Source organism: Papio anubis, chromosome 18, assembly GCF_008728515.1.
Source record: "Papio anubis isolate 15944 chromosome 18, Panubis1.0, whole genome shotgun sequence".
In the NCBI taxonomy this organism is placed as follows: domain Eukaryota; kingdom Metazoa; phylum Chordata; class Mammalia; order Primates; family Cercopithecidae; genus Papio; species Papio anubis.
The window spans coordinates 61,871,555-61,897,448 of NC_044993.1; the positions used below are offsets into that span (position 1 = coordinate 61,871,555).

The following is a 25,894-nucleotide window of genomic DNA, read 5'->3' on the forward strand; positions in this document are numbered from 1 at the left end:
AGAGGCCATCCGGAGAGAAACCAGGATGAAAATGGGAGACCAGGCAGCGTTCTAGGACTCAAACCCTAAACCCCGCGACTAAGGTTTGGAGCCGGCACTCGAACCCTTGGGGAGCTACCAAATGGGCTTAAAAATTGGTCTCCAAGGGGATCTCCAGATGTGACATCAGAAAGAACTGGCCTCCCTGGAGCGATGCCACTACCTACCATCAATAACCACGTGAGGCGGCACGGAACATTTACCCCCATTCCCTCCCACTCTCCTCAGCCTGGTTCTCCGCATTCCCAGGCAAAGGCCTAACCCTGAAGAACTACAGCCCCACCGCTCACCACTGTAAAAGCTTCCAGGTAGCTGAGAAGGCTCCAGTCACAAAGGACGCCCGGCTCCACACTCAAGTCTAACGCTTTCCTGAGCTAGTGTGTTTGGTCCTCAGAACACCCCTGAGACACCAGTGAGAATGTCCTCATTTCACAAATGAGGACACGGGACCCAGAGAGTCTTTAAGGAAAAAAGAAAGAGAAATCTAGTTCTAGGAAGTCCTGGAGCTGAGGCTGGGAGCCAGGACTGTGACCCCCGGCTCCAGAACTCCCCGCTGGGGCACGTCTGTCCCGCTGCACCCAGCACAGGTCTAGGATTCACGGGTGTTAGGGCACTGTGCTTAGGGCAGTGACAGGACTGTCAGCAGCCTGAGAGTGTGGCCGCTAAGTCAACTCAGGACTCCGTACCCCGAGGCACAGGGGAGCCCTCAGCATTGCCTTGCAAGGGAGGGCCAAGGGAAGGAGCAGGGAAGGACGGAAGGAACGCACCGCTGAGTGTGCTCTGCATGGCAGGCAGGCTTCAGAGCCTGCTCTTTGCAAGAAGAAGTGAGTAAATCCTATCACCACTGCTTCAAGTCCTCCACTGGCTTCCCAGTGTACATGGGATAAAATCTACACGGGCCACCCTCTCTAGCATCCTCCAACTCACTCTCCCCCTCACTTCTGGCAGCACAATGCCAGCGGTACCACCTGCCACCAAAATGGGCCAAGCCCCCCATCCTGAGGCCTCAGCCCCGCTGTCATCTGAGAGAGCCCTTTCCCGAAACACGTCTTAAAACAGGGCACAGGCTTTGCCTTTCTAATCGTTGCTGCTTGTCTCCTCCACAGGTCTGGCAGCTTCCCAACGCAGGACCTTTGCTTCTTGTTCATGAATATATATGCCAAGAGCAGCAGCGTGGTGATCATATTATACTTTGAGCACTGGGCAGAAATAGTTGTAGGTTTTTTTCTATTTTGGTTTTTGTTTTTTTTTTTTTTGAGACGGTCTTGTACTGTCACCCAGGCTGCAGTGCAGGGGCATAATCATTACTCACTAAAGCCTCAACCTCCTAGGCTCGAGCAATCCTCCCATCTCAGCCTCCCGAGTAGCTGCGACTACAGGCAGATGCCAGGCGCCACCACCACACACATTAATTCTTTTTTTTTTTTTTTTTTTTTTTTTGAGACAAAGTCTCACTCTGCCTTCCAGGCTGTAATGCAGTGGTGTGATCTTGGCTCACTGCAGCCTCTGCTTCCCAGATTTAAGCGATTATCTACCTCAGTCCCCCAGTAGCTGGGACCACAGGTGCCCACCACTAGCCAACCTCCACCTCCTGGGTTCAAGCGATTCTCCCAGCTAATTTTTGTTCTGTTAGCAGAGATGGGGTTTTGCTATGTTGGCCAGGCTGGTCTCGAACTCCTGACCTCAACAGTAATCTGCCCGCCTCAGCCTCCCAAAGTGCTGGGATTACAGGCATGAGCCACCACACCTGGTCAATTTTTAGATTTTTTTATTTGTAGAGGAAGGGTCTTGCTATGTTGCCCAGGCTGGTCTTGAACTCCTGGATTCAAGCGATCCTACTGCCTCAGCCTCCCAAAGTGCTGGGATTACAGGCGTACAGTGCCGTGAATTGTGTTTGAATGGAAAAAGGAATCTAGCAAACAGTAAAAGAAAGAACAGAAGAAAAGAAAATAGAAAGAAAGACATTTCTCTCTTTTTCTTCAAAAAGAAAAGCACTCCCGTCAACACTCAAAACGCCATTCCTCTGCCACTTTCACACCACATGACCACAATGTCCTTACGCTCCCTGAGTCAAGCCTTCCCATATAAATGAGGGCTGGGGAGGGACAGCTAAAATTCTTTCTAAGTATAAGAACAAGTGGGAACAGAGTCTATGTCTGTCAAACAGCACAAGTCAGCACCCATGTCCTAAAAGCACCCTGCAGAGCTTACAAAGGACACCTGGCAATGTGGCACCTCCCCCTGGCAACATGGAAACACCCACCCAACACCCGCCCCTGCTCTGACCCCGCAGAGCTGGTCCTGCTGCAGCCTTCTGCAGGTGCCGAATCAGCTGACCAGATCTGTTCCTGCCTCTCCTGTCTCTCTCTAGCTTTCTGCCCGGCCCAAACAGTGACACCGTGAGGCCTGCTGCAGAGATTGAGCTGGTGTCCTGCAGCCTCAGACACCCACGGCAGGACCTGTGTGGAAAGCACCCATCCTTCCCAGTCATGCAGCCTAGAGACACAAGCAAAGCCAGAACGAGGCAGGGCAGTGCTCATACCCCCTAAAGGACCATGGCCCCCAGCACGGGGTCTGGCCATGAGAGCCCACTGCCCAACAGCTCTTCCTCCCAAAGCATATTGCAGAGGCGGCGGCAGATCCACCAGCAGGAATCAGGTTGCCAGGTTAGCCTATCGAAGACAAAACACTGCTGCTTCCCAGCCATGTCAACCAGGAAGAAGAAGGAAAGAGCATAGAGCTGGATATGGAAGCTGCAGCCCCAGAAGTTTGTGTGTGTGACTCTGAGCACTGTATTTGGCCTCTGCCTCAATGACTTTCCCATCTGTACAATGGACCAGTAATGCCTGTACCTTCTGGGTTGTTGTAAAGCCCGGGATAACTTCAGAGAGGCATCTCACATAATGTCAGTCGCTTTACCATCTAATGAGTACTAATCATTATCATGACTGTTTAAGAGGCAGGTCTTGCTCTGTTGCCCAGGCTGGGGTGCAGTGTCATGATCACTGCTCGCTGCAGCCTCGAACTCCTGGGCTCAAGCAATCCTCCTGCCTCATTCTCCCATGTAGCTGAGACCACAGACATGTGCCACCATGACCAGCTAAGTTTTATTTATTTAGTTATTTATTTTAAGATAGAGTCTCGCTCTGTTGGCCAGGCTGGAGTGCAGTGGCACGATCTCAGCTCACTGCAACCTCCACCTCCTGGGTTCAAGCGATTCTCCTGCCTCAGCCTCCCAAGCCTAGGACTACTGGCACCCACCATCATGCCCGGCTAATTGTTTTTTGTGTTGTTAGTAGAGATGGGTTTCACCATGTTGGCCAGGCTGGTCTCAAACTCTTGACCTCAGGTGATCTACCCACCTCAGCCTCCCAAAGTGCTGGGATTATAGGCATGAGCCACCGGCACCCAGCCAATTTTTATTTTTTGTAGAGACAGGATCTTGCTACATTGCCCACGTTGGTCTCAAACTCCTGGGCTCAAGCAATCCTCCAGCGTCAGCTTCCCAAAGTGCTGAGATTACAGACATGAGCCACTGTGCCTGGCCCCGTAATCATTACCACCAAGAACGCTTCTCATTCCACACCCATGAACCACATTTGTCTATCAGTCTTAAGTATTATGATAGTTACCCTGCTTGTTATTAAAGCCTGCCAATAGCAGAGCTGAAATATCGCAGCCAAAGGCAGAGACACATGCTATTCCAGAAAGACGCAACTGCTCTCTGCTCTGCGTCTGTGTCAGCCTCCATTACTCTGGTTCACAGTGTTTCTCTCTTACCCCCATCTTCCATTTGTACCCTCCCGGTCCCCCAGATTGGGACCCATGGGACTATCTAATCTAAAATTTTGTTGAAACATTGTTGCCACAAATTAGGTTTTTTTCAAATGACAATAGTTAAATGAAACTAGTAAAAAGAAAAATTGTCTTCATTTTAAAATTTGGTGTTTGGCCAGGCATAGTAGCTCACGTTGTAACCCCAGCACTTTGAGAGGCTGAGGCGGGAGGATCATTTGAGCCCAGGAGTTCAAGACCAGCCTGGGCAACATAGCAAGACTCCCATCTCTACAAAATAAGCATTAAAACACAGCAGGGCAGGTGGCATGCACCGACAGTCCTAGCTACTTGGGAAGCTGAGGCAGGAGGATCACTTAAGCCCAGTGAGCCAGGAATGCATCACTGCACTCCAGCCTGGGCAACAGATACCCTGCCTCCAAAAATAGTAATGATAAGCTTAAGGCTCTCAGACCTGGATGCCTACACATGACCAGTCCACTGCTGCTAGCCTGGCTGGGTGACAGTGGAACGTGTCCCCTTAGGTAATGTAGAATTGGCAAGAGTGTGGGCTTTGGAGTAAGAACACTTGGGTCTGTTGCCAGATTCACCACTGAGCATAGCCAGGCACCATGCCTGGCATACAGTAGGTGTTCAGTAACTATCTGTTCTACTAGCCATGAGGTCTTAGGAAGGTACTTATCCTCCTAAGCCTCAATTTTCTTACACAAAGAGAGAGAATAATATAACCTACACCTCAGAAGGCTGCTGGGGATTCAACAAGGAAACATAAATAAAAATGCTTCAGCACAATACGTGGCATACAGTCGGTTCTGCCAGAATATACTGTGACTTTTACTAGCCTCTATTTTGATAGAAGATTATTATTCTAGTCAGAACTAGAAAAATAAACAGACACATTTTATTAGAGAAGTAGGGTGGGGGCCGGGCATGGTGGCTCACGCCTGTAACCCCACCACTTTGGGAGGCCAAGGCGGGAGGATCACCTGAAGTCAGGAGTTTGAGACCAGCCTGGCCAACATGGCAAAATCCCATCACTACTAGAAATATAAAAATTAGCCAGGCGTGCTGGCGCGTGCCTGTAATCCCAGCTACTCAGGAGGCCGAGGCAGGAGAATCACTTGAACCTGGGAGGCAGAGGTTACAGTGAACCAAGATTACACCAGGGCATTCCAGCCTGGGCGACAGAGCGAGACTGTCCAAAAGGTAAGGGAAGAAGAGTAGAGAAGGAATATGGGGTCTCCAAAAGCAAATCAAATGCCACTCTCCTCGGACCTGCTGTGTTCTTAACAAGCCAATCGCATTCCAGAAGTTTGCTTTGAGGGTTTGTCAGGAACAGGTGGTAAAAGCTGACAGAAGAGGAGGCAGAAAAGGAAAGCCACTGGCCATGCGGGTGACTTCAGACAAAGGGAAAGAGCCCAGAGGGGACAGAAGACACTCACTGCCCTGGGGATTTCTTCCTTTCTTTTTTTTTTTTTTGTCCAGACAGGGTCTAGCCCTGTCACCCAGGCTGGAGTGCACTGGTGTAATCACAGTTCACTGTAGCTTTGACCTCCTGGGCTCAAACAATCCTCCTGCCTCAACCTCCCAACTAGCTGGGAATACAGGTACGCACCACCACATCCAGGGTAATTTTTTTTTTAATTTTTTTATAGAGACAGAGTCTCACTATGTTGGCCTGGCTAGTCTCAAATTCCTGCCTTCAAGTGATCAAGGCCCACCTCGGCCTCCCAAAGCGCTGGGATTACAGGCGTGTGCCACTGCACCCGGCCTATTTATTGATTCTTAACTCTGATCCTGATGCTGTTCTAAGCACATCACAGTCATCTTCATGGCCGCCCATGAGATGGGTGTTGATCCTGTCACTCTGTCTTGATAAGGACATGGGTACGGAGAGGGTTGGGGCCACTCGGCTGGAACCTGCGCCCAGGCAGCTGAGCTTCTGAGTGTGCCCTCCAGGCCCTGAGGGCACATGGCCTCCCTAGAGCAACAGGCACAGCTGCAACTCCAACCCCAGGTACAGCTCCGTGTGCCCGAAACAAGAACTGGGAACCTACCAGCAGAAATGCAAGGCGTCCCTGAGGCACAATTATGGGTGTTTTAGTTTGCTCCAAACTGTCTTTACTGCTTTGCTAAATAATTAACTTTTTCACTTTGGGAAGCCGAAGTGAGCGGATCAGGAGGTCAGGAGTTCGAGACCAGCCTGGCCAACATGGTGAAACCCTGCCTCTACTAAAAGTACAAAAATTAGCTGGGTGTGGTGGCGGGCGTCTATAATCCCAGCTACTCAGGAGGCTGAGGCAGGAGAATAGCTTGAACCCGGGAGGCAGAGGTTTCAGTGACCCGAGATCGTGCCACTGTACTCCAGCCTAGGCGATAAGAGTGACACTCCATCTCAAAAAATAAATAAATAACTTTTTCATAACAGGCTTTTGTATTTTCTTAAGTACCAGAGGGCCTTGCAGAAGGAGAGCAATCATGTGGGTCTGGACACACCATCTTCTCTTTAGTAGTAAATAACCACAAGAATACAGTCCCTCTGAATGCCTCAGGACAAAACACCCTTTGCAATTTCAGAGACACCCGAGAGGGAAAGGTTGCTCGACAGAAGACTTCACAATTATCCCCAGGCACTGAGGATTAAATAACCTAGCTCTAGCTCAATTACAGTACAGAGGCAGCCACCTGCACGCATTATTACACGAAGCCAGGGAAGCCACTTGGGATGTGAGTGAAGCATTCGCTGCTTTGGGGGACAGAGCTGATGAGTTTCTTTGCCAAGCTCCTCTGGGGTTCGCAAGAGTCAAGTGACTGCTCTAGAGTAGAATCTCAGGTGCTTCACAGGCTGGGATGGGATGCTCAATCTGAACTGGGACGGCATTTGCGACACTCACTCCTGGGACAACTCATGCTATGGACTGAATTGCATCCCTTCCCAAATGGACACGTTGAAGCCCTAACTCCCAATCGGAGTTTATATGGAGACAAGGCCTTAATGAGGTAATCAAAGTTAATAAGGTCATAAGGGTGGGGCTCTGATCCCACAGGACCAGTGTCCTTATAAGATGAGAGAAGGGACACCAGGAAGTGCCTGCAGAGGAAAAGTCACATAAGGACAGAGAGAGAAGCTGGCCGTCTGCAAGCCAAGGAGAGAGGCCTCACCAGAAATCAACCCTGCTGGCACCTTGATCTTGGTCTTTCAGCCTCCAGAACTGTGAGAAAATAAGTTTTTCAGTTTTTTTTTGTTGTTGTTGTTCTTTTTTTTTTGTGGGGGGAGGGTTTTCAGACAGAGTCTTGCTCTGTCGCCCAGGCTGAGTGTAGTGGTACAATCTCAGCTCACTGCAGCCTTTGCCTCCCAGATTCAAGGGATTCTCCTGCCTCCGCCTCCCGAGTAAGTGGGATTACAGGCACCCACCACCATGCCCTGCTAATTTTTAGTATTTGTAGTAGAGACGGGGTTTCACCATGTTGGCCAGGCTGGTTTTGAACTCCTGACCTCAAGTGATACCCCCCACCTCGGTCTCCCAAAGTGCTAGGATTACAGGCATGAGCCACCATGCCTGGCTGAGAAAATAAGTTCTTGTTGTTGAAGCCACCCTATCTGTGGCCCCTTGTCATGGTAGCCCAAGCAAACACCCCAGACACCCAGATGGACCCACTCTTCTTACTCCTCTCGCACGTGACACAGGAGGTGATGGCAGGAAGGGGGAACGGAATTTAAAACCACCCTTTGCTCAAAATTTCTAGAATTCCTGATTCCTCATCTGTGCTGGATGACATCAAGGGTAGACAACAGCGCTGTCCTTGAAGACTTCCTAAAGGTACAGGCACCGCAGAAAACAGAAGCCCCTTGCCCCAGCCACCCACACACAGTCCTAACCACAGACCACGTCTCTACCAAGTATCAAGGCTCAAATGCAGACATAGTGACATTTTTTTTCTTCAGAGATTCAAGGTGTAAGCTCTGGATACGTCCCAAACTTGCTCAAGATGCCAAATAATAAAACAATTTCGTTCTAAAAAATTGTCTGAGTCAAAACAAGAAAAACAATCTATGCCTCTGTCATTGGCCTAACTCGAGCGTGTTTAAGGGCATGTGTGTCACCAGTGAAAATGCACGGGCAAGGCCGGTGACTTCCTCAAAGACAGAAAGTGGCTGAGGGAGACCCAGACACCATGCTCTATGTGGACCTGAGAAGCAGTTGACAAAGCAAATCGTGTTTATCTGAGATGCTGGGACCTCAGCCCCGGCTGCAGGAACTTTTCAGAAACAGAATGTCGGACAGCTGCCCGGGCACACAGGGATGCCTGCAGCCCCACTTACAAAGGCTCACTTTGAAGGTGAGCCTACACACCTTCAAAGGCTCACAGGTGTGATCTCAGGGGCTGCTGTCCTTAAAAAAGAAAATGCCCATAAATCAAAATGCAGTGTTCTTTTACAGCAGCTGTGCCTCACAGCCAGAGTAAAGTCTTGTCCGTCTACACCACGGTGCTGCCCACACAAACACAGAATCGCAGGTGCTGGGAAGGTGATGGGGCGTTAGATCCCAGCAAGTCACATAGGGTGGCTGCTTCTTCCATCTTCAGTTCTTTCCATTACTATCAGTTCAGTAACAGGATATCCTCAACACCTTTCTAATGTGACTCGCTCACTCATCTTTTTCCTTTGGCTTATAAAAATATATTTCGACTGTGTTTTCACCACCAAAATGCATTATCTTGGTCTTTCTTTCTTGCCTTTGCATAGGACCAACGGAGAGACACTGGCTACTCTGACAACCCTAACGTGGACCCCAGGGATGTCACCAACAGCATGACCTTTGTGACCAAATCCAGCGATCAGAACTTCATCAAGGTTTTTACGCCTAAATATTTTTTCCCCAAAATTTTTATTTTAGATTTTTTTTTTTTTTTTTTTGAGACAGAGTCTCGCTCTGGCACCCAAGCTGGAGTACAGTGGCGCCCTCTCGTCTCACTGCAACCTCCGCCTCCCGGGGTTCAAGCGATTCTCTTGCCTCAGCCTCCTGAGTAGCTGGGATTGCAGGCGTCCACCACCATGCGCAGCTGCAGAACTTCATTGATTTCCTCAACCGAAGTCCAGCAGTCATCACTGGGTACAGAAGCTGTGATTTCTTGGTCTGTGGGGCCATAAAGCGCAGCCTGATGGCAGGATGTGGCTGTTCCATTTCAACCCCTACTTTTCTGGCACAATTCTCTTTTGGAGAAGCATTTCCAAAAGGCTGGGCGCAGGGGCTGCACCCAAATGGGCTTTCCCCGCACTGCTGATCACCCCACTTCTGGTCTTTCTGATGGTTACAGAGCTTCTCGGCAGTATAAAGACTGAGATGCTTGACATAGACCAGGGCCAAAAAGAAGCAGCATCCATCTCTCTTTTGAACAATGAGAGTGGGCCTCAATCAGAATCCAGGGCAGGCAACCATGCCAGGCACACTTAGTAATAATTTCCTTCCATTGTCTTCATTTTACAGTGATCTGCTATTTTGATTAACTCATAGTGACTCTCCATTTACAGTAGTGAGATAAAGTTTCCTTTTTCAAAAAATAAAGGCATTCAAGTTTGTTGAAGTGCATCATTAAAAATAAACTATAGTCCGGGCATGGTGGCTCACGCCTGTAATCCCAGCACTTTGGGAGAAGCAGGCAGATCATGAGGTTAGGAGTTGAAGACCAGCCAGGCTAACATGGCAAAACCCCGTCTCTACTAAAAATACAAAAATTAGAAAGGCGTGGGCCTGTAATCCCAGCTACTCAGGAGGCTGAGGCAGGGGAATCACTTGAACCCAGGGGGTGGAGGTTGCAGTGAGCTGAGATCGTGCCATTGCACTCCAGCCTGGGCAACAAGAGCAAGACTCTGTCTCAAAAAAAATAAAAAAGTAGGCCGGGCGCAGTGGCTCAAGCCTGTAATCCCAGCACTTTGGGAGGCCGAGGCAGGTGGATCACGAGGTCAGAAGATCGAGACTATCCTGGCTAACATGGTGAAACCCCGTCTCTACTAAAAATACAAAAAACTAGCCGGGCGTGGTGGCGGGCGCCTGTAGTCTCAGCTACTTGGGAGGCTGAGGCGGGAGAATGGCGTGAACCCGGGAGGCGGAGCTTGCAGTGAGCCGAGATCACGCCACTGCACTCCAGCCTGGGAGCACAGCGAGACTCCGTCTCAAAAAAAAATAAATAAATAAAAAATAAAAAAAAATAAAAATAAAAAAGTAAACTATAGTAGGCCATGTACGGTGGCTCACACCTGTCATCCCACCGCTTTGGGAGGCTGAGGCAGGTGGATCGCTTGAGCCCAGGAGTTCAAGACCAGCCTAGACAACATGGTGAGACCTCACCTCTACAAAAAAATAAATAAATAAAAATGAATAATAAAGTAAACTACAGGGTAAGTAACAGTACTGTGGTAAACAAAAGATTGACCAGTGAAAAGCAGCCAGCTACATACTCACCCACCCCGTGTCCCACAGACTGAGTGATCTATTAACACGTCCCACAGACCGAGTGATCTATTAACACCTGCTCAGCCGAGTTCAGGGCTGAGCAGCGCCACAGTAAACCACACACGCTCATTATACAAAAAGTGCGGCCAGCCGTTCCCACGCAGCAGCCTCGCAGTGTCTGCTCACTTCCTGCTTCACCCTTGAGTCAAAGACCGCTGGGTGCCTCCCAGACTCTTTCTTCCTTCCTTAGCAACAAAAACTAATTTCTTTTTTATCGAGAACAATTGCCCCCTCTGCAGCCACGGGGGGCCATGAGATGAATGCTGGCCCAAGTGGTATACTGTGAGCACCTTCCAGTGACGGCGGGAGGCTTCACCGTTTTTGTACCAAGAGCCCATTCTGTAGTCTAGGAATAACCATGGGCTCCTTTTCAGGAAAATGTATTAAAATATATAACACATACCATATCACAAAGGAAACCAATTACATCAAAATAGAATGATCGTAATTGAAGAAAACACTACATTTCACCCAGAGCTAAATGAAAAACATTGTAATATTTTCCCTGTCCAAGCTCAGGCCCCTGAATCCTGTATGTAGAAACAGATGAAGTCTCCCTTTTGCCCTCTCCTCTTTCCTGCCACCTGGAATGAGAATGAAATGGCTGGAGCTAAACTGGCTATTTTGGCCTACGAGGCAAGACAGGAGGAGTCTCAGTCTCTGATGGCCGAGGAGCCACATGCCAGCCCCAGCCCGTCTACCTCTGGGTAGAGAGAAATTTCCATCACATCTCCTTGACCATGAGAACTTCAAGAAAAGTAGATCTGAATGGCTTCATATACAAAAAATAAACCAATTGTTGGTTTACATAAGTGTCTGCTCACTTCCTGCTTCATCCTTGAATCAGAAAATGCTGGGTGCCTCCCAAACTCCTTCTTCCTTCCTTAGCAACAAAAGCTAATTTTTTTTTAATTGGGAACAAGCACCCCCTCTGCAGCCAGGGGAGGCCATGGGACAAATGCTGGCTCAAGACGCGAGTGAGGTACTAGGAGCACCTGTCGGTTTATAGAACAGTTGGTTGATTCTTTGTTACACGAAGCCATTCAAACCTAGCCTTCCTTGCTGTATCTCTAAAAATTTTTCTAGGTAGTAAAATTGGAAACAGTTGAAGCCTGATCATTAGCAAAGTTTAATCATCTTGGAGAGACACATTCTTCTTCACTTACAAAATGAGTCCTCCAGAGTTACAAAGGAAATCCAACTAGAATAGGTCCTCTGTAGCTAACTGCGTTACGGGAGGCAAACCCCGAAACGTGGAACCACAGAATTCTACGGCAATGCAGCTCCACCCCTAAGGCACGCCCGTGCACATACGCCCAAGTGCCATGCACTAACCACAGTTCTGGAAATTCACAAGCACACACCACATCTCCAGTCTACAACCAGGGATGTACATACCTGACTTGAACCCATAGTCACAGGGCTATAAGCACAAAGGCACTGCCATGAGACAAGGGCCAGGAGTCATCCCAGAGCTGGTGGAGGTGGCTGCAAAAGTACTTACTAATTGTCATGGACTCTGGCACTGAGGCAGAAGGTAACAGGCTGCTCAGAGGACTTCCGTGACCTGGAGAGCTGGCTTCCACGCTAGGAAAAAGCAGGCAGGAGGAAGTTACACTCGGCCATTGAAAGTACACACCCTCACCACTCCAAAAGCTAGCAGAGGTCGGTTTACTCCGGTACCTCTACCAGAAGGGATAGAAGCAGTCATCGGAAATTAGTCAGGCTTTGTTATCTGCAGATTCCGTATTTGCAAATTCATCTACGAACTAAAGTTTATTTGTAACCCCAGAGTCAATACTCGAGGTGCTTTCACAGTCATTCATGAACATGTGCAGAGGCCAATCATTTCGGTCCCTAATGTGCATGTTCTCAGCTGAAGTCAAACAGCTGGGACCTCAGATCTTACACCACAAACAAGCATCCTCTTTGCTGTCTATTTACTGCCATGTTTTCAGCATTTTTTTTTTCACTTTTCTTTCTTTTGTGCAATCTTGGCTCACTGTAACCTCCACCTCCTGGGTTCAACCGATTCTCGTGCCTCAGCCTCCCAAGTAGCTGGGATGACAGGCCTGCGCCACCACACCCGGCTAATTTTTGTATTTTTACTAGAAATGGGATTTCGCCATGTTGGTCAGACTAGTCGCAAACTCCTGACCTCAGGTGATCCACCTGCCTCAGCCTCCCAAAGTGCTGGGATTACAGGTGTGATCCACCGTGCCCGGCCTTTTTTTTTTCACTTGATTTTGTTGTTTAAAATGTCCCCAGGCACAGTGCTGCAGTGGTACTGCCGACAGTTCCTAAGCACAGGAACGCTGTGATGTGCCGTATGGAGATAGTTTTGTGAGTTAAAGATGCTTCATTCAGGCATGGCTTACAGTGCTGCTGGTTGTGAGTGCAATGTTAATGAATGAACTATATACATTAAACAAGGTGTCTTTAAACAGGAACAGACATAAAACCAGGTTATGTATTGATCAGCTGATAAAAATGCTGTGACCAGGCCAGGTGCAGTGGCTCTCACATGTGATCCCAATACAATGGGAGGCCGAGGCGGGCAGATCACCTGAGGTCAGGAGTTCGACACCAGCCTGGCCAACACTGTGAAACCCCATCTCTACTAAAAATACAAAAAAATTAGCTGGGCATGGTGGTGTGTGCCTGTAACTCTACCTACTCAGGAGGCTGAGACAAGAGAATGGCTTGAACTTGGGAGGCGGAGATTGCAGTGAGCCAAGACTGAGCCACTGCACTCCAGCCTGGGCGACTCAAAAAAAAAAGACTAAATCTGAACATAAAAGTGAAGTAAGCCCTTGCCCCTTAATCCTAGCAGGTGCACTCCTATCTTTAAAAAAGAATAAAATGCACAGCCGTGAATAGGACGTTTCAATGCCAAAGGTAACTGGGTTTCTCAACATTAACCTGTACCGAAGTCCAGGATCCGGGAGAACGTGGTCCTCTGGTCCTGTCCCGTTCTCCAGGCTTCCGAGGGGGGCATCTGTGCAGAGAGAGCAATGACAGAAAGAGGTCACTTTTCTCATTCCGTGTTTTCCATAAGACAAAGACACAATGCAGACATTGGCTCATCTGCTACATCACTTGACGAAGAAATTTTTCTCCATCTTGCCTGCGTGCTGGATTTTAATCAGCTGTTTCCTGTTCTTCAGAGATCATCTCAGACTTGGCATCAGTCACTGTAGAAACAGAAAGCCCTGGCCAGGCGCGGTGGCTCACTCCTGGAATCCCAGCACTTTGGGAGGCCAAGGCGAGCAGATCGTGAGGTCAGGAGATCCAGACCATCCTGACTAACATGGTGAAACCCCATCTCCACTAAAAATACAAAACATTAGCCGGGCGTGGTGGCGGGCGCCTGTAGTCCCAGCTACTCCGGAGGCTGAGGCAGGAGAATGGCGTGAATCCGGGAGGCAGAGCTTGCAGTGAGCCAAGGTCGTGCCACTGCACTCCAGCCTGGGCGACAAAGTGAGACTCCATCTCAAAAAAAAAAAAAAAGAAAGAAAGAAATAGAAAGTCCTATACTAGGCCGGGCATGGTGGCTCACTCTTGTAATCCCAGCACTTTGGGAGGTCGAAGCAGGTGGATCACCTGAGGTCAGGAGTTCGAGACCAGCCTGGCCAACATGGTGAAACCCCATCTCTACTAAAAATACAAAAATTAACCAGGCATGTTGGTGCATGCCTATAATCCCAGCTACTTGGAAGGCTGAGGCAAGAGAATCGTTTGAACCCGGGAGGCAGAGGGTGCAGTGAGCCAAGATCGTGCCACTGCACTCCAGCCTGGGCAACAAAAGCGAAACTCCATTTAAAAAAAAAAAAAAAAAAAAAAAAGCCCTATACTTCCCTTTAACCTGTGCCTTTTTTTTTTTTTTTTGACAGGGTCTCACTCTGTCACCCAGGCTGGAGTGCAGTGGTGTGGTGTGATCACGGCTCACTGCACCTTCAACCTCCCAGGCTCAAGTGGTCCTCCTGCCTCAGCCTCTCAAGTACCTGGGACTACAGGTGTGTGGCACCATGCCCAGCTAATTTTTTTTTTTTTTTTTTTGTAGAGATGGGGGTCCCACTATGTTGCCCAGGCTGGTCTCAAACTCCTGGGCTCGAGCAATCCTTCCACCTTGGCCTCCCAAAGTGCTTGGAATACAGATGTGAGCAACTGTGCCTGGCCTGTGTTATTTTCGACCTTGAGCCACCTAGAATTATGCATGAAGTCCGTATTCAGAACCAACGTCAGAAACCGGGTATAATGAATCAGCTTGCTGTTAAGACAAAAACTGCTCCTGCTTGTAGTGCCTTGAGTAAGACACTAGGGGGCAGCATGGTCTAACTGCTGACAATGTCTGCAGCTTTCTAAAAAGGCCACTTTTCCCTGCATTAAGTGCATTTAGGAAAGACATTCACAAGAAGTGGGGCCATAAGTAGTCTCTGGAACTAACAGGCTAGTGACTCAAAGGCACCAGTGTGTTCAAAGATGACAAAAGTCTGCTAAGGTGAGGAGCCCTCCATGTGGGAAGTCTCCATTAAAAGACGAAGTGCCTCCAGAATGAGAGGGAATATCAGAATGTCGCTAAGGGAGGAAGATGTCCCTTAGAAGGGACAAGAGGTAGAAATGGAGCAAAAGGAATGGAGTCTCAGGAGAAATGCTGGCAGTGGCCACCTGGGCAGGCAGGCAGAATCTTGGCACCACTCGGCCCCACACCTCCCATGGATATGGGGCATCAGGACAGAAGGAACTTGATGCAACCTGGCGTTCCAATCAGGCTACCCATTCCCCTGGATCTGAGTCCAACATCCTGACACAGTCCTAGAATAGCGTTCCTTCCTATGCCACGTCCTGCCCCTGTGCGCAGCCCCCGGGCTGCCCCAGCTTGCAAGCCCCGACAGTATCGTTACTGCAGTGAAAGGAAATGCCGGCCGACGCCTGCACACATCATCTCCACAGAGTGCAATCGGCAGCAGCTGGAGCTCGGGTCCCATCAGCAGTGAGAAGATGGAGCTGAGTCGGCGAGCTGACTGCCCAGGGAATGCAATAGACATCAGCTGAAGCTCGGGTCCCATCAGCAGTGAGAAAATGGAGCTAAGTCGGCAAGCTGACTGCCCAGGGAATGCAATAGACATCAGCTGGAGCTCGGATCCCATCAGCAGTGAGATGGAGCTGAGTCTGCGAGCTGACTGCCCAGAGAGTGCAGTTGACATCAGCTGGAGCTCGGGTCCCAACATCAGTGAGAAGATGGAGCTGAGTCTGCGAGCTGACTGCTGGGTGTGGGGCCACGGGAAATCTGCAAGGTCTCTAGAGGCTGATGGGGCGTTACCTTCCCTGGAGACATCTGCCCAGAGGAGGATGAAGAGCTCTGGGTTCTCTAACACCAAAGCCCAACATGCACGAAAAAGGTGACTCGGATGTCTGATGGTTCAGGAGGGCCCAGCTAAGCGGCAAAGGAGCTGCTGAAACAATCAGACCACCTACTGCAAGCACCTCACGGTCCCACAATGATTCAGGAACCCAACTACAAGGTCCCCTCCGTGGGGAACGGGAGAGGGAGAGCAGGAAATTGATTCATGAGACAGAGGCTGTGAACACACATTCAAAACTCCCCAGGGGTCCTAGACATACCCTGGGACCACCAGCTCTCTCCCAGCTCCTGCCCCTCCTCAGATGACCTGCCTACATCTACACTGCTGCTGAACAGGCATCGGCAAGGTCACCAACCCCCTAACCTTTGGCTATTTGGACCAAGGATGGTCTAGAAATCCAGGACTGCTGTGGCCTGGCCTGAAGACATGAGCTAGGCCTACGAGATTGTTACTTTTAGGGGACCTCAACTGAGACCCAGTGAGAAATTCCAGTTGGTGTGGAAGGTCATGTGACTGAGGCAATGCTGTGGGCCAAGGAGGGCGTGAGAATGAACAGGGAGCAAAGACGGACTAGAAAAGGCTGGGCACGGTGGCTCCTGCCTGTAATCCCAACACTTTGAGAGGCCGAGGAGGGTGGATCACCTGAGGTCAGGAGTTTGAGATCAGCCCAGCCAATATGGTGAAACCCAATCTCTACTAAAAATATTTTTAAAAAAATTAGCTGGGCACGGTGGCGGACACCTGTAATCCCAGCTATTCTGGAAGCTGAGGCAGGAGAATCGCTTGAACCCAGAAGGTGGAGGTTGCAGTGAGCCAAGATCACGCCACTGCACTCCAGCCTGGGTGACAGAGTGAGACTCCATCTCAAAAAAAAAAAAAACGATGGACTAGGAAAAGAGGAGATGGGCAGACCCCCACCAGGAAGTGGAGGGAGGCCACACGAGAAATATGACAGCACCCCACTAAGTCAAGAAAGGCCCCTCCATGCCAACGCCCCAGCTCCCGGGCCACAGACAAGATGTCCAGGAAGTTCTCACCAGGGGCCTTGGCATGTGCCTGGCACCTTCCCCAGATTAACTCAGGGCACCTTCACCGTGGATCTCAAAGAGAGCTGATATAATCACACCCCTACTCTCACAGGACTGTGGTCAAGAGCAGATGAGTTCATCAGGTCCAGCCACATCGCAGTGCAGGACGCCTTCGGCTTTGCAAATGCTGGCTCTCATTGTCACTGTCACCCCGTTTTCCAGATGAGGACACAGCAACTGACAGATAGGAAGCATTCGGCCTCATTTAACAGCCAGGAATGCTGACACTCAGAGCAGTAAAGCACTCGGGCTTACACAACTTTCTAGAGCTGGTACTGCATCTGACCGGCCCCCGTCCTGCTGCCAGTGGCTGCCCCGCCCTGCCTCTGCACTTGACTAGTTTGAGTAGGTTTCCCCTCCCTGCCAAGGGACAGGAAGATTCTACACCCCAGTTCAGAATTTCAACAGCTTCCTGAGTGACTGGTGGGCTCCAGTCATAATTTCCTAAATCTGGGCCCAGACAAGGGACATTCACTTCCTAGGAAAACGAGGAGGCGCTTAAGTGGGTTGGGCCAAGCCTTCTCTGACCCAGCGGTGCTCTGTGGGCAGGGACAGCAAATGGGCACTTCTCTGAGCCAGACGCTGTGCCAGCTGCTTTACACTGCACCCCACGGCCCAGCTGGGATCAACCACGTCCTCCCCGCGACCTGCACTGAAGAAAGCAATAACAAACCACATGGGCACGTGCTCAACCGTGTGGAACGGTAGGAAAACGCTGACCCACACCAGAGACTTTTTATTTACTTACTTACTTACTTATTTATTTATTTTGAGATGGAGTCTCACTCTGTCGCCCAGGGTGGAGGACAGTGCCATGATCTCGGCTCACTGCAACCTCCACCTCCCGGGTTCAGGCGATTCTCCTGCCTCAGCCTCCTGAGTACCTTGGATTACAGACACACACCACCACACCCGGCTAATTTTTGTATTTTTGGTAGAGACAGGGCTTCACCATGTTGGCCAGGCTGGTCTCAAACTCCTGACCTCAGGGGATCCACCCACCTCGGCTTCACAAAGTGCTGGGATTACAGGCATGAGACATCGCACCCAGCCCAGAAACAGCTTTTAACCAAGCTACTTCCCGATCCCCAAGCACTTTTCTGCACAGGGGGGCAGGGCCTTTACAGACAGGGGTTCAGTTACCTTCTTGCGTCTCCAAAGAGGTAAAATCATGGTCACTATTTGTGGTCAGTTTTTAAACGACCAAGTTCAACAAGCCACTGGTAAGGGAGAAAAACGGGCCTGAGGGCCCTGGTGACTTGCCAGCCGGTTCAGCCCAACACTCACTCCACCGGAGCACCTCAGGATACCCAGGTTCAGGCAGAGAAGCCAAGCCCTCGCTCACGTCTGCATCTCAGTGAACCCCACCTGGCCCTGAGCCCCATCCCCACCCGCCTCCTGTGCCTCCCAGCTCCCATTCCTACCTGTCCAGGGAACTCAGATATTCCTGCTGCTTCTCGAAGCCAAAGCTCTTACTGGAGGAAAGGAGTAATCGGGAGACACCCACCTGCCGGGCTGTAAGAGCCCACGCCGCTGACAGGGAAGAGGATGTCCGAGTCATTGTGCAGCACCTTCAGCGGAGCCCAGCTGTGCATCTGGGAGAGGCAGGTGTTCCCATCCAGTGGCCTAAGGTGAAAGAACACAGCTGCAGGACAGGCCAAAGAGCCCAGAGGCCTCATGATTCACCAACAAGCATCCACATCGCTCTCTTGAGAACTAACCAGGCCACGGCAGGGCTGAGAACAGAAGGACGTGTGGGCTGGGAGGAGCATGGAGTCCAGATCCAGACCTCTTGCATTTGTTCTCTCAACCAGTGTTTATTGAGCACCTATTCTATGCCACGCACTGTGCTCCCTACTGGCGGCAAAAAAGCCAGTGAACAGTGTTGATCCTGACCTCAGGGAGCCTGCAGTCTGCTGGGGAGCATGAACATGAATCAAATAATCCTGCAAGAAGCTGGAAATGGCAGCTTAGATCATAGAGGAAGGTCATGGAAGGCTGCCTGGAAGAAGCAGGGCTTGAGGAGGGAGCTGGCCCAAGCTCTGTTCCTTCCCAAGAAAAGGAACAGAGACTTGGGGGAGGAGACAGCACATGCATCACAGGCCATCTGCTCCAGGTTCCAAAATGACAGCAGTCACCTGAGCTGGGGCTAGTGCTGCTCTGCCTCACTGCTTCTGAGCCCCTCATGGGTAAAAGGACAGAATCAGACCAGTCACATCTGGGCCCCTTCCAAGAAAGGGGGTCGGCTCAACTATTAACCAGGCTCATATGATCTGTTATATTGTCACCTTACCCACAAAGTACAAAACTCTAATGCGTGCCATCTTCGTAATGCCAGGCGGTGTGGTAGGGTTTGTTTGGGAGTAATGGCCCCTGCCTCGGAGCAATCAAGAAATGTTAATAAATACCTGGCGGTATTTTTGCAGTATAGTCGTCACCCAGTATCTGCATTCAATCTGTATCAACCGTTTCAAAAACCCCCTGCAAATCTGAGGATGCTCAAAGTCTCTTGTTTTGTTTGTTTTTAGAGTCGGGGTCTTGCTCTGTTGCCCATGCTGGAGGACAGTGGCACAATCACAGTTCACTGCAACCTTGAGCTCCTGGGATTCAGCGGACCCTCCTGCCTCAGCCTCCCAAGGAGTTTGGACTACAGGCGTGAGCCACCATACCCAACTAATTTTTTGTTTGGTTTGGTTTTTTGTGAAGACAGGGTTTCGCTATGTTGTCCAGGCTGGTCTCAAAATCCTAGCCTGAAGCGATCCTCCCACCTCAGCCTCCCCAAGTGCTTGGATGACAGGCATAAGCCACCTCGCCTAGCCTGAAGTTCCCGATGTAAAATGGTGTTGTATTTGCATAAGCACATCCCCCCACATACGTACTTTACGTCATCACTAGATTGCTTACGATACCTAATAAAATCCAAATGCTATGTAAATAGTTGTTATATTGTATTTTTATCTTCATTATTTTTATTGGGTTTTTTTTGGGTAATATTTTCGATCCACAGTTGGTTGAAACCATAGAGGCAGAACCCACGGATGCAGAGTCCATGGAGGCAGACAGCCAGCTGCACTGTAAGCTTTTTTTTTTTTTTTTTTGGGGGGGGGGGGGACAGAGTCTCCCTCTGTCGCCCAGGCTGGAGTGCAGGGGCGCAATCTCCGCTCACTGCAAGCTCCGCCTCCTGGATTCACGCCATTCTCCTGCCTCAGCCTCCCGAGTAGCTGGGACTACCGGCGCCCACCACCAAGCCCAGCTAATTTTTGTATTTTTAGTAGAGACGGGGTTTCACCGTGTTAGCCAGGATGGTCTCGATCTGACCTCATGATCCCTGCCTCTGCCTCCCAAAGTGCTGGGATTACAGGCATGAGCCACCGTGCCCAGCCTGTACTATAAGGTTTAAACATCATTTTGTATCTCAGTAGATAAAGAAGACCAAAGCAGATCATAATCATATCTACTTAAGTAGGGAAGGAAAGGGGGAGGGAGGGGCAAACAAAGGGAAGGGAAGCAAAAGAAGAAAGAGTGTGTGGCTTGTCCAAGGCCATCAGCCCTAAGCAACAGAACCAAAGCTGTGGGACTGGAGCCCAAGTCTTCCAAATTCAAGTGCACTGAGTCTTTCGTCTCCTGCTCACAAGTGACATTACTTACATAGTTTGTCTTTATCTTAGAGTTACTCTAAAATCCACAAATATTTTCTGTAATAGACCACAGAGTACATATTTCAGGCTTTGTGACATACTCTTCTTTGTTGGTGTCTCTTAACAACTCTTTAAAAACGTAACAGCCGTTCACTGCTTGGGGGCGGATTTGGCCTGCAGGCATGGTTTGCCAGCTCCTATTTTAGAGGCTTGTCAGGTAGAAGTCTCCTTTCAGCCCTCTCTAGCTTTTGGCCAGACATCTGGCACAGAGCGAGAAGCGCAGGAGTAAATAATCCAGCAGAATTTTGCAAGACGGATCATTCAACCATGCCCGTAACACAATGCGGCTTTCAGACAGCAGGATGGGGGCAAAAGAAGAGCCACTCCCGCCGGTGTCCTGGCAGCGCGCCCAACCTGGGCAGAGAACCAGGTGAACTTGGCTGTGCCTCTGGAATCTGTCAAGAGGTGCCCTCCTGAGGCTCTGACCCGGCCACTGGTGACCACAGGGCAGGCACCCAGAGGTGGTCACGGGCGCCCTTTCAGGAGAAGGCAGCAAAAGCAGCCAGACCTGTCTCGGCCACTCCACTGATTCCGAGCAGATGCAATGTTCTGCTGGTTTCTAAGATAATTCTCGACACTTCCCCGCAACATATCCAAGTACAAGGTGGAAGCAGGCCTCAAGAGGATGAGGTTCCAAACCCGAGAAGTGAGCCCCAAGGACCGCCACCTCAAAATGAGTTACATTAAAGATTGCTGGTCAGGCCAGTGGCTCACACTTGTAATCCCGGTACTTTGGGAGGCCGAGGCAGAAGGATCACTTGAGCCCAGGAGTTCGAGCCCTGTCTTTACAAAAAATTTAAAAATTAGCCAGGTATGGTGTTGCACACCTGTAGACCCAGCTACTGGAGCGGCTGAGGTGGGAGGCTCCCTTGAGCCTGGGAGGTCGAGGGCTGCAGTGAGCCGAGATCATTCCACTGCCTCCATCCTGGGCCACAGAGCAAGACCCTGTCTCAAAACAAACAAACAAAAAAACAAAAAAACACTCTAGGTGCTGTGGCTAACGCCTATAATCCCAACACTTTGGGAGGCCAAGGTGGGTGGATCACCTGAGGTCAGGAGTTTGAGATTAGCCTGGCCAACATGGTGAAACCCCATCTCTACTAAAAATACAGAAAAATTAATCGGGTGTGGTGGTGGGCACCTGTAATCCCAGATACTTGGGAGGCTGGGGCAAGAGAATTGCTTGAACCCAGGAGGCAGGGATTGCAGTAAGCCAAGATTGTGCCACTGTACTCCAGCCTGAGTGACAGAGCGAGAATCCATCTCAAAACAAAACAAAACAAACAAACAAACAAAAAAATATATATATATATACACATATATATAATACACTGATTAGCTCATCTTCTTAACACTAGATACGCTTAAACATCATTTGAGATGTTTGAGATTCCAAACGTCAAGATGTCAAGGCTTAAACTACAAAATCTTCTGCTGTTAACTGTCCCCCTGTGGCTGCACATTTAGGTCAACTCCAGCGTTCTGCTTCTCTGAATAAGCACTTTGGTATCTAGATGCAGCAACTTTTCCCTGAATCGAGGGTATGTTCTCCGGGTAGCTTCTTGCACTGGGACTGCTAAATCCAGTGGAATAAACATCGTTAAGTTCATGCCAATTTGTCAAACTGCTTTCCCCCAAGGCTATCAACTGCTCCCAGCTCAACTGCTTCCAGCTGTCTTTGAGGGCAGCCCCTGTGCACCACCCCTGCAGCCTCATTCATCCCACAGACACCAAGTGGATGCCATGGGATGTGCCTGGAACTGAGGACCCACTGACAGCAAGATCTTTCCCTTCCACCAGGGCGCCAACCCAAGGTCTCCGCAAATACGATGGGCAAAATATGTGGCCTTGTTTCACTTTGCATTTGCTTAACTGCTAGTGAGATGCAGAATAGCAAGACGCCACATATGTTTGTAGTCCTTTCTGAATTATGTTTCCCCCTCCTTCCCTACCGGTATCAGAGAACACATATAAAGTGATTCAAAAAGCCCTTTCTGGGCCTGGCGCGGTGGCCCATGCCTATAATCCCAACACTTTGGGAGGCCAACATGGGAGGATCACTTGAGGCCAGGAAGTCAAGACCAACCTGGGCAATGCCTTGAGACCCCATTTCTATAAAGAATTAGTTGCGCCTGGTGGCATGCACCTATAGTCCTAGCTACTCAGGAGGCCAAGGTAGGGAGATCACTTGACACTAGGAGTTCAAGGCTGTAATGAGCTGTGATCAGTCCACTGCACTCCAGCCTGGATGACAGAGCAAGACCTGTCTCAAAAAAAAAAAAAAAGACAAACAAACAAACAAAAAAAACAAAGAACAAAACGACAAACCCTGACTGTAATAAAAATACTATCCCTTTTAAAGAAAAATACAAAAAGCAAAGCTAATACTTGAGATAAATACTGAGGCAGAAGAAACAAGACTTCTTCAGACATCAAAGAAGTGGTTTAATGACCAGTAAACTGAGGAGTAAGCCTAACTTTGACCAACAGAGGATCTTAAAGACAACAGGGCAGCAGACTCTGCCAGAGGCTTTGGCAATCCACAGTGAGTTTCTCCTGGTCTGGCCACATTCCCCTCACACATCTGCTGTGCACCAGCCCCCTCGACCTTCCCTGTGAACACCAGCTTAGAATAAAAATCAAAGCATTACTCAGCAGGCCATCCCATCACTCCGCTGTGTCTTCCCCAGGCTGTTCTGTGGAAGGTCAATCAAGATCCCTCTGAATGCCAGGGAGAGCTGTCCGGAGTCTGCAGGAGGCCCTCTGGCTTCGGAGGGCCCAGGCCAAGTGAAGGTCACCCTGCACTGTGTTGGGCATTTACACATCACAATGCTGGAGGCTGCCTTGGCTCACACACCAGCCTCACCCATGTGGCTACACTCAGTGGCATCAGCAAGCAGCATCTCCTCAAAGGCCCAGATTACAAAGTAAAGGCACGTGGACAGGTGCGGAGGCTCATGCCAGCAATCCCAGCACTTTGGGAGGCTGAAGCAGGTGGATCACTTGAGCTCAGGAGTTCAATACCAGCCTGGCCAACATGGTGAAACCCCATCTCTACTAAAAATACAAAAATTAGCCGGGCGCAGTGGCGCACTCCTGTAGTCCCACCTACTCTGGAGGCTGAGGCAGGAGAATCGCTTGCACCCGGGAGGTGGAGGTTGCAGTGAACTAAGATCACGCCACTGCACTACAGCTGGGGCCATGAAGCAAGACTGTTTCAAAAAAAAAAAGAATAAAGGCACTTGCGAGGGTTAATTGTATGTGTCAATTTGGCTGGGCCACAATACCCAGATATTTGGTCAAACATTATTCTAGATGTTTCTATAAGGGTATTTTTTGGATGAGATTAACATTTTAAATCAGTAGATTTTGGGTGAACCAGATTACACCGCATAATGTGGGCGGGCTTCATGCAAGCAGTGCAAGGCCTCAATAGGAAAAAGATGGACCTTCCAGAAGAAGAAGAAATTCCACCAGCAGATTGCCTCTGGACCTGAACTGCAACTCTTCCCTGGGTCTCCAGTCCACACGCCTACCCTGCGGATTTTGGACTTCCCAGCCCCACAATCACATGAGCCAATTCCTTAAAATAAGTCAAGAGAAGACTGGGCACGGTGGCTCATGCCTGTAATCCCAGCACTCTGGGAGGCCAAGGCAGGTGGATCACAAGGTCAGGAGTTTGAGTCTGGCCTGGTCAACAGGACGAAACCCCATCTCTACTAAAAACACAAAAGTTAGCAGGGTGTGGTGGGTACCTGTAATCCCAGCTACTTGAGAGGCTGAGGCACAAGAATTACTTAAACCCCGCAGGCAGAGGTTGCAGTGAGCCGAGATCGTGCCACTGTACTCCAGCCTGGGTAACAAAGCAAGACTCCATCTCAAAAACAAAACAAAACAAACAAACAGACAGGAAACAGAGACACAGACAGACAGAAACAGAGATAGATAGAGACGGAGTTAGAGGTAGAGACAGAGGTAGAAATTGAGGCAAAAACAGAGCAGGACGGAGAAGGAACTATACACATCCACATACAGAATGCCCCCCGCTCTGTCCCGCCCCACTGGTTCTGCCTCTCTGGAGAGCCCTGAATAACACAGCAGGTCACACGACTTGGATGCCAGATATAAAAACACTCACACGCTATGAGCAAGAACAAGGGCTGCTGAAAAGCTGCCCTAACAAAGAGTTCAGTCATAGGAAAAAATCTTGTGTGTGAAAATATTCATTTGAGATAGGCTGCAAACAAAAGATAGGCTGATAACAAAAAGCAAAAACAGAAACCATCAACCTAAATACCCAACAAAAGGGGAACCATTTCACAAGTCATAACGTGTTGATCTGACTGAACGGCAACTGCATTAGCCAGGGTTCTGCGGAGAAATGGAGCCAAGGGGTGCGTGCATGGAGACAGAGACAGATACAGATAGAGGTTTATATTGAGGAACTGGTCCACGCAACCACAGAGACCAGGAAGTCCCATGACCCACAGTCCACAAGCCGAAGACCCAGGAAAGCTGGTGGCGTGGCGAAGTCCAAGCCTGAAGCCTGAGAACCGGGACAGCAGATGGTAGGAATCCCTGGCCCAGGGCAGAAAACCCATGTCCCAGCGGAAGCTAGCAGGCGGAAAGGAAAGAATCCCTCCCTGTCTTCGCTTGTTGTTCTGTTCAGGCCCTCAATGGATTGGATGGGGTCCCTCCACACTGGGGAGGGCTGTCTCCTTTACTGAGTCCACCAATTTAGACACTACCCTCACCCAGAAACATCCTCACCGACGCACCCAGAAGTAGAAGTAACGTTCAATCTGGGCACCCCACAGCCCAGTCAGGCTGACACACAAACTTAATCATCACATCAAAAATCAGTATTCATAATTATGTAGAAACATGAAAAACATTTGACAGAAGAGCCGGGTGCAGTGGCTCACACCTGTAATCCCAGCACTTTGGGAGGCCGAACCGGGCAGATCATGAGGTCAGGAGTTTGAGATCAGCCTGGCCAACTTGGTGAAACCCCGTCTCTACTAAAAAATTAGCTGGGCGTAGTGGCGGGCACCTGTAATCCCAGCTACTTGGGAGGCTGAGGCAGGAGAATCACTTGAACCCTGGAAGCAGAGGTTGCAGTGACCCGAGACGGAGCCATTGTGCTCCAGCCTGGGTGACAGAGCAAGACCCATGTCAAAAAAAAAAAAAAATTGACAGTATAAGCTTTGGATTACAGCATATCTGAATCCAAATCTCAACTTTGCCCATGGCTTTGACAAATCTTGCCTCTCTATGGAATCCTGTTCTTCTGTCTGTAAAATGGGGGTGATATGCCCATGAACCTCACAGGGTTGCTAGAAGTCTTACAATACAGTGTACAAATCACCTGCAGCATCTGGCATATCTCAGAT

The 25,894-nt window shown here is 49.7% G+C and overlaps 1 protein-coding gene across 8 annotated transcripts in view; it reads right to left on the minus strand.

Moving 5' to 3' along the window:
- Nucleotides 1-25,894, minus strand: part of SNX29 (sorting nexin 29) — a 588,023-nt gene that overhangs the window by 473,107 nt on the left and 89,022 nt on the right. For 7 of the 8 annotated variants that reach the window (XM_031657934.1, XM_031657930.1, XM_031657933.1 and 4 more), the window contains 3 exons: nt 18,311-18,429; nt 13,272-13,347; nt 11,854-11,936 (listed from right to left, as the gene is read on the minus strand). In XM_031657934.1, coding sequence (XP_031513794.1) covers nt 11,854-11,936; nt 13,272-13,347; nt 18,311-18,429 — 278 coding nt within the window. The remainder of the gene's footprint in view (nt 1-11,853; nt 11,937-13,271; nt 13,348-18,310; nt 18,430-25,894) is intronic. The other variant, XM_031657931.1, reaches the window with a different exon arrangement.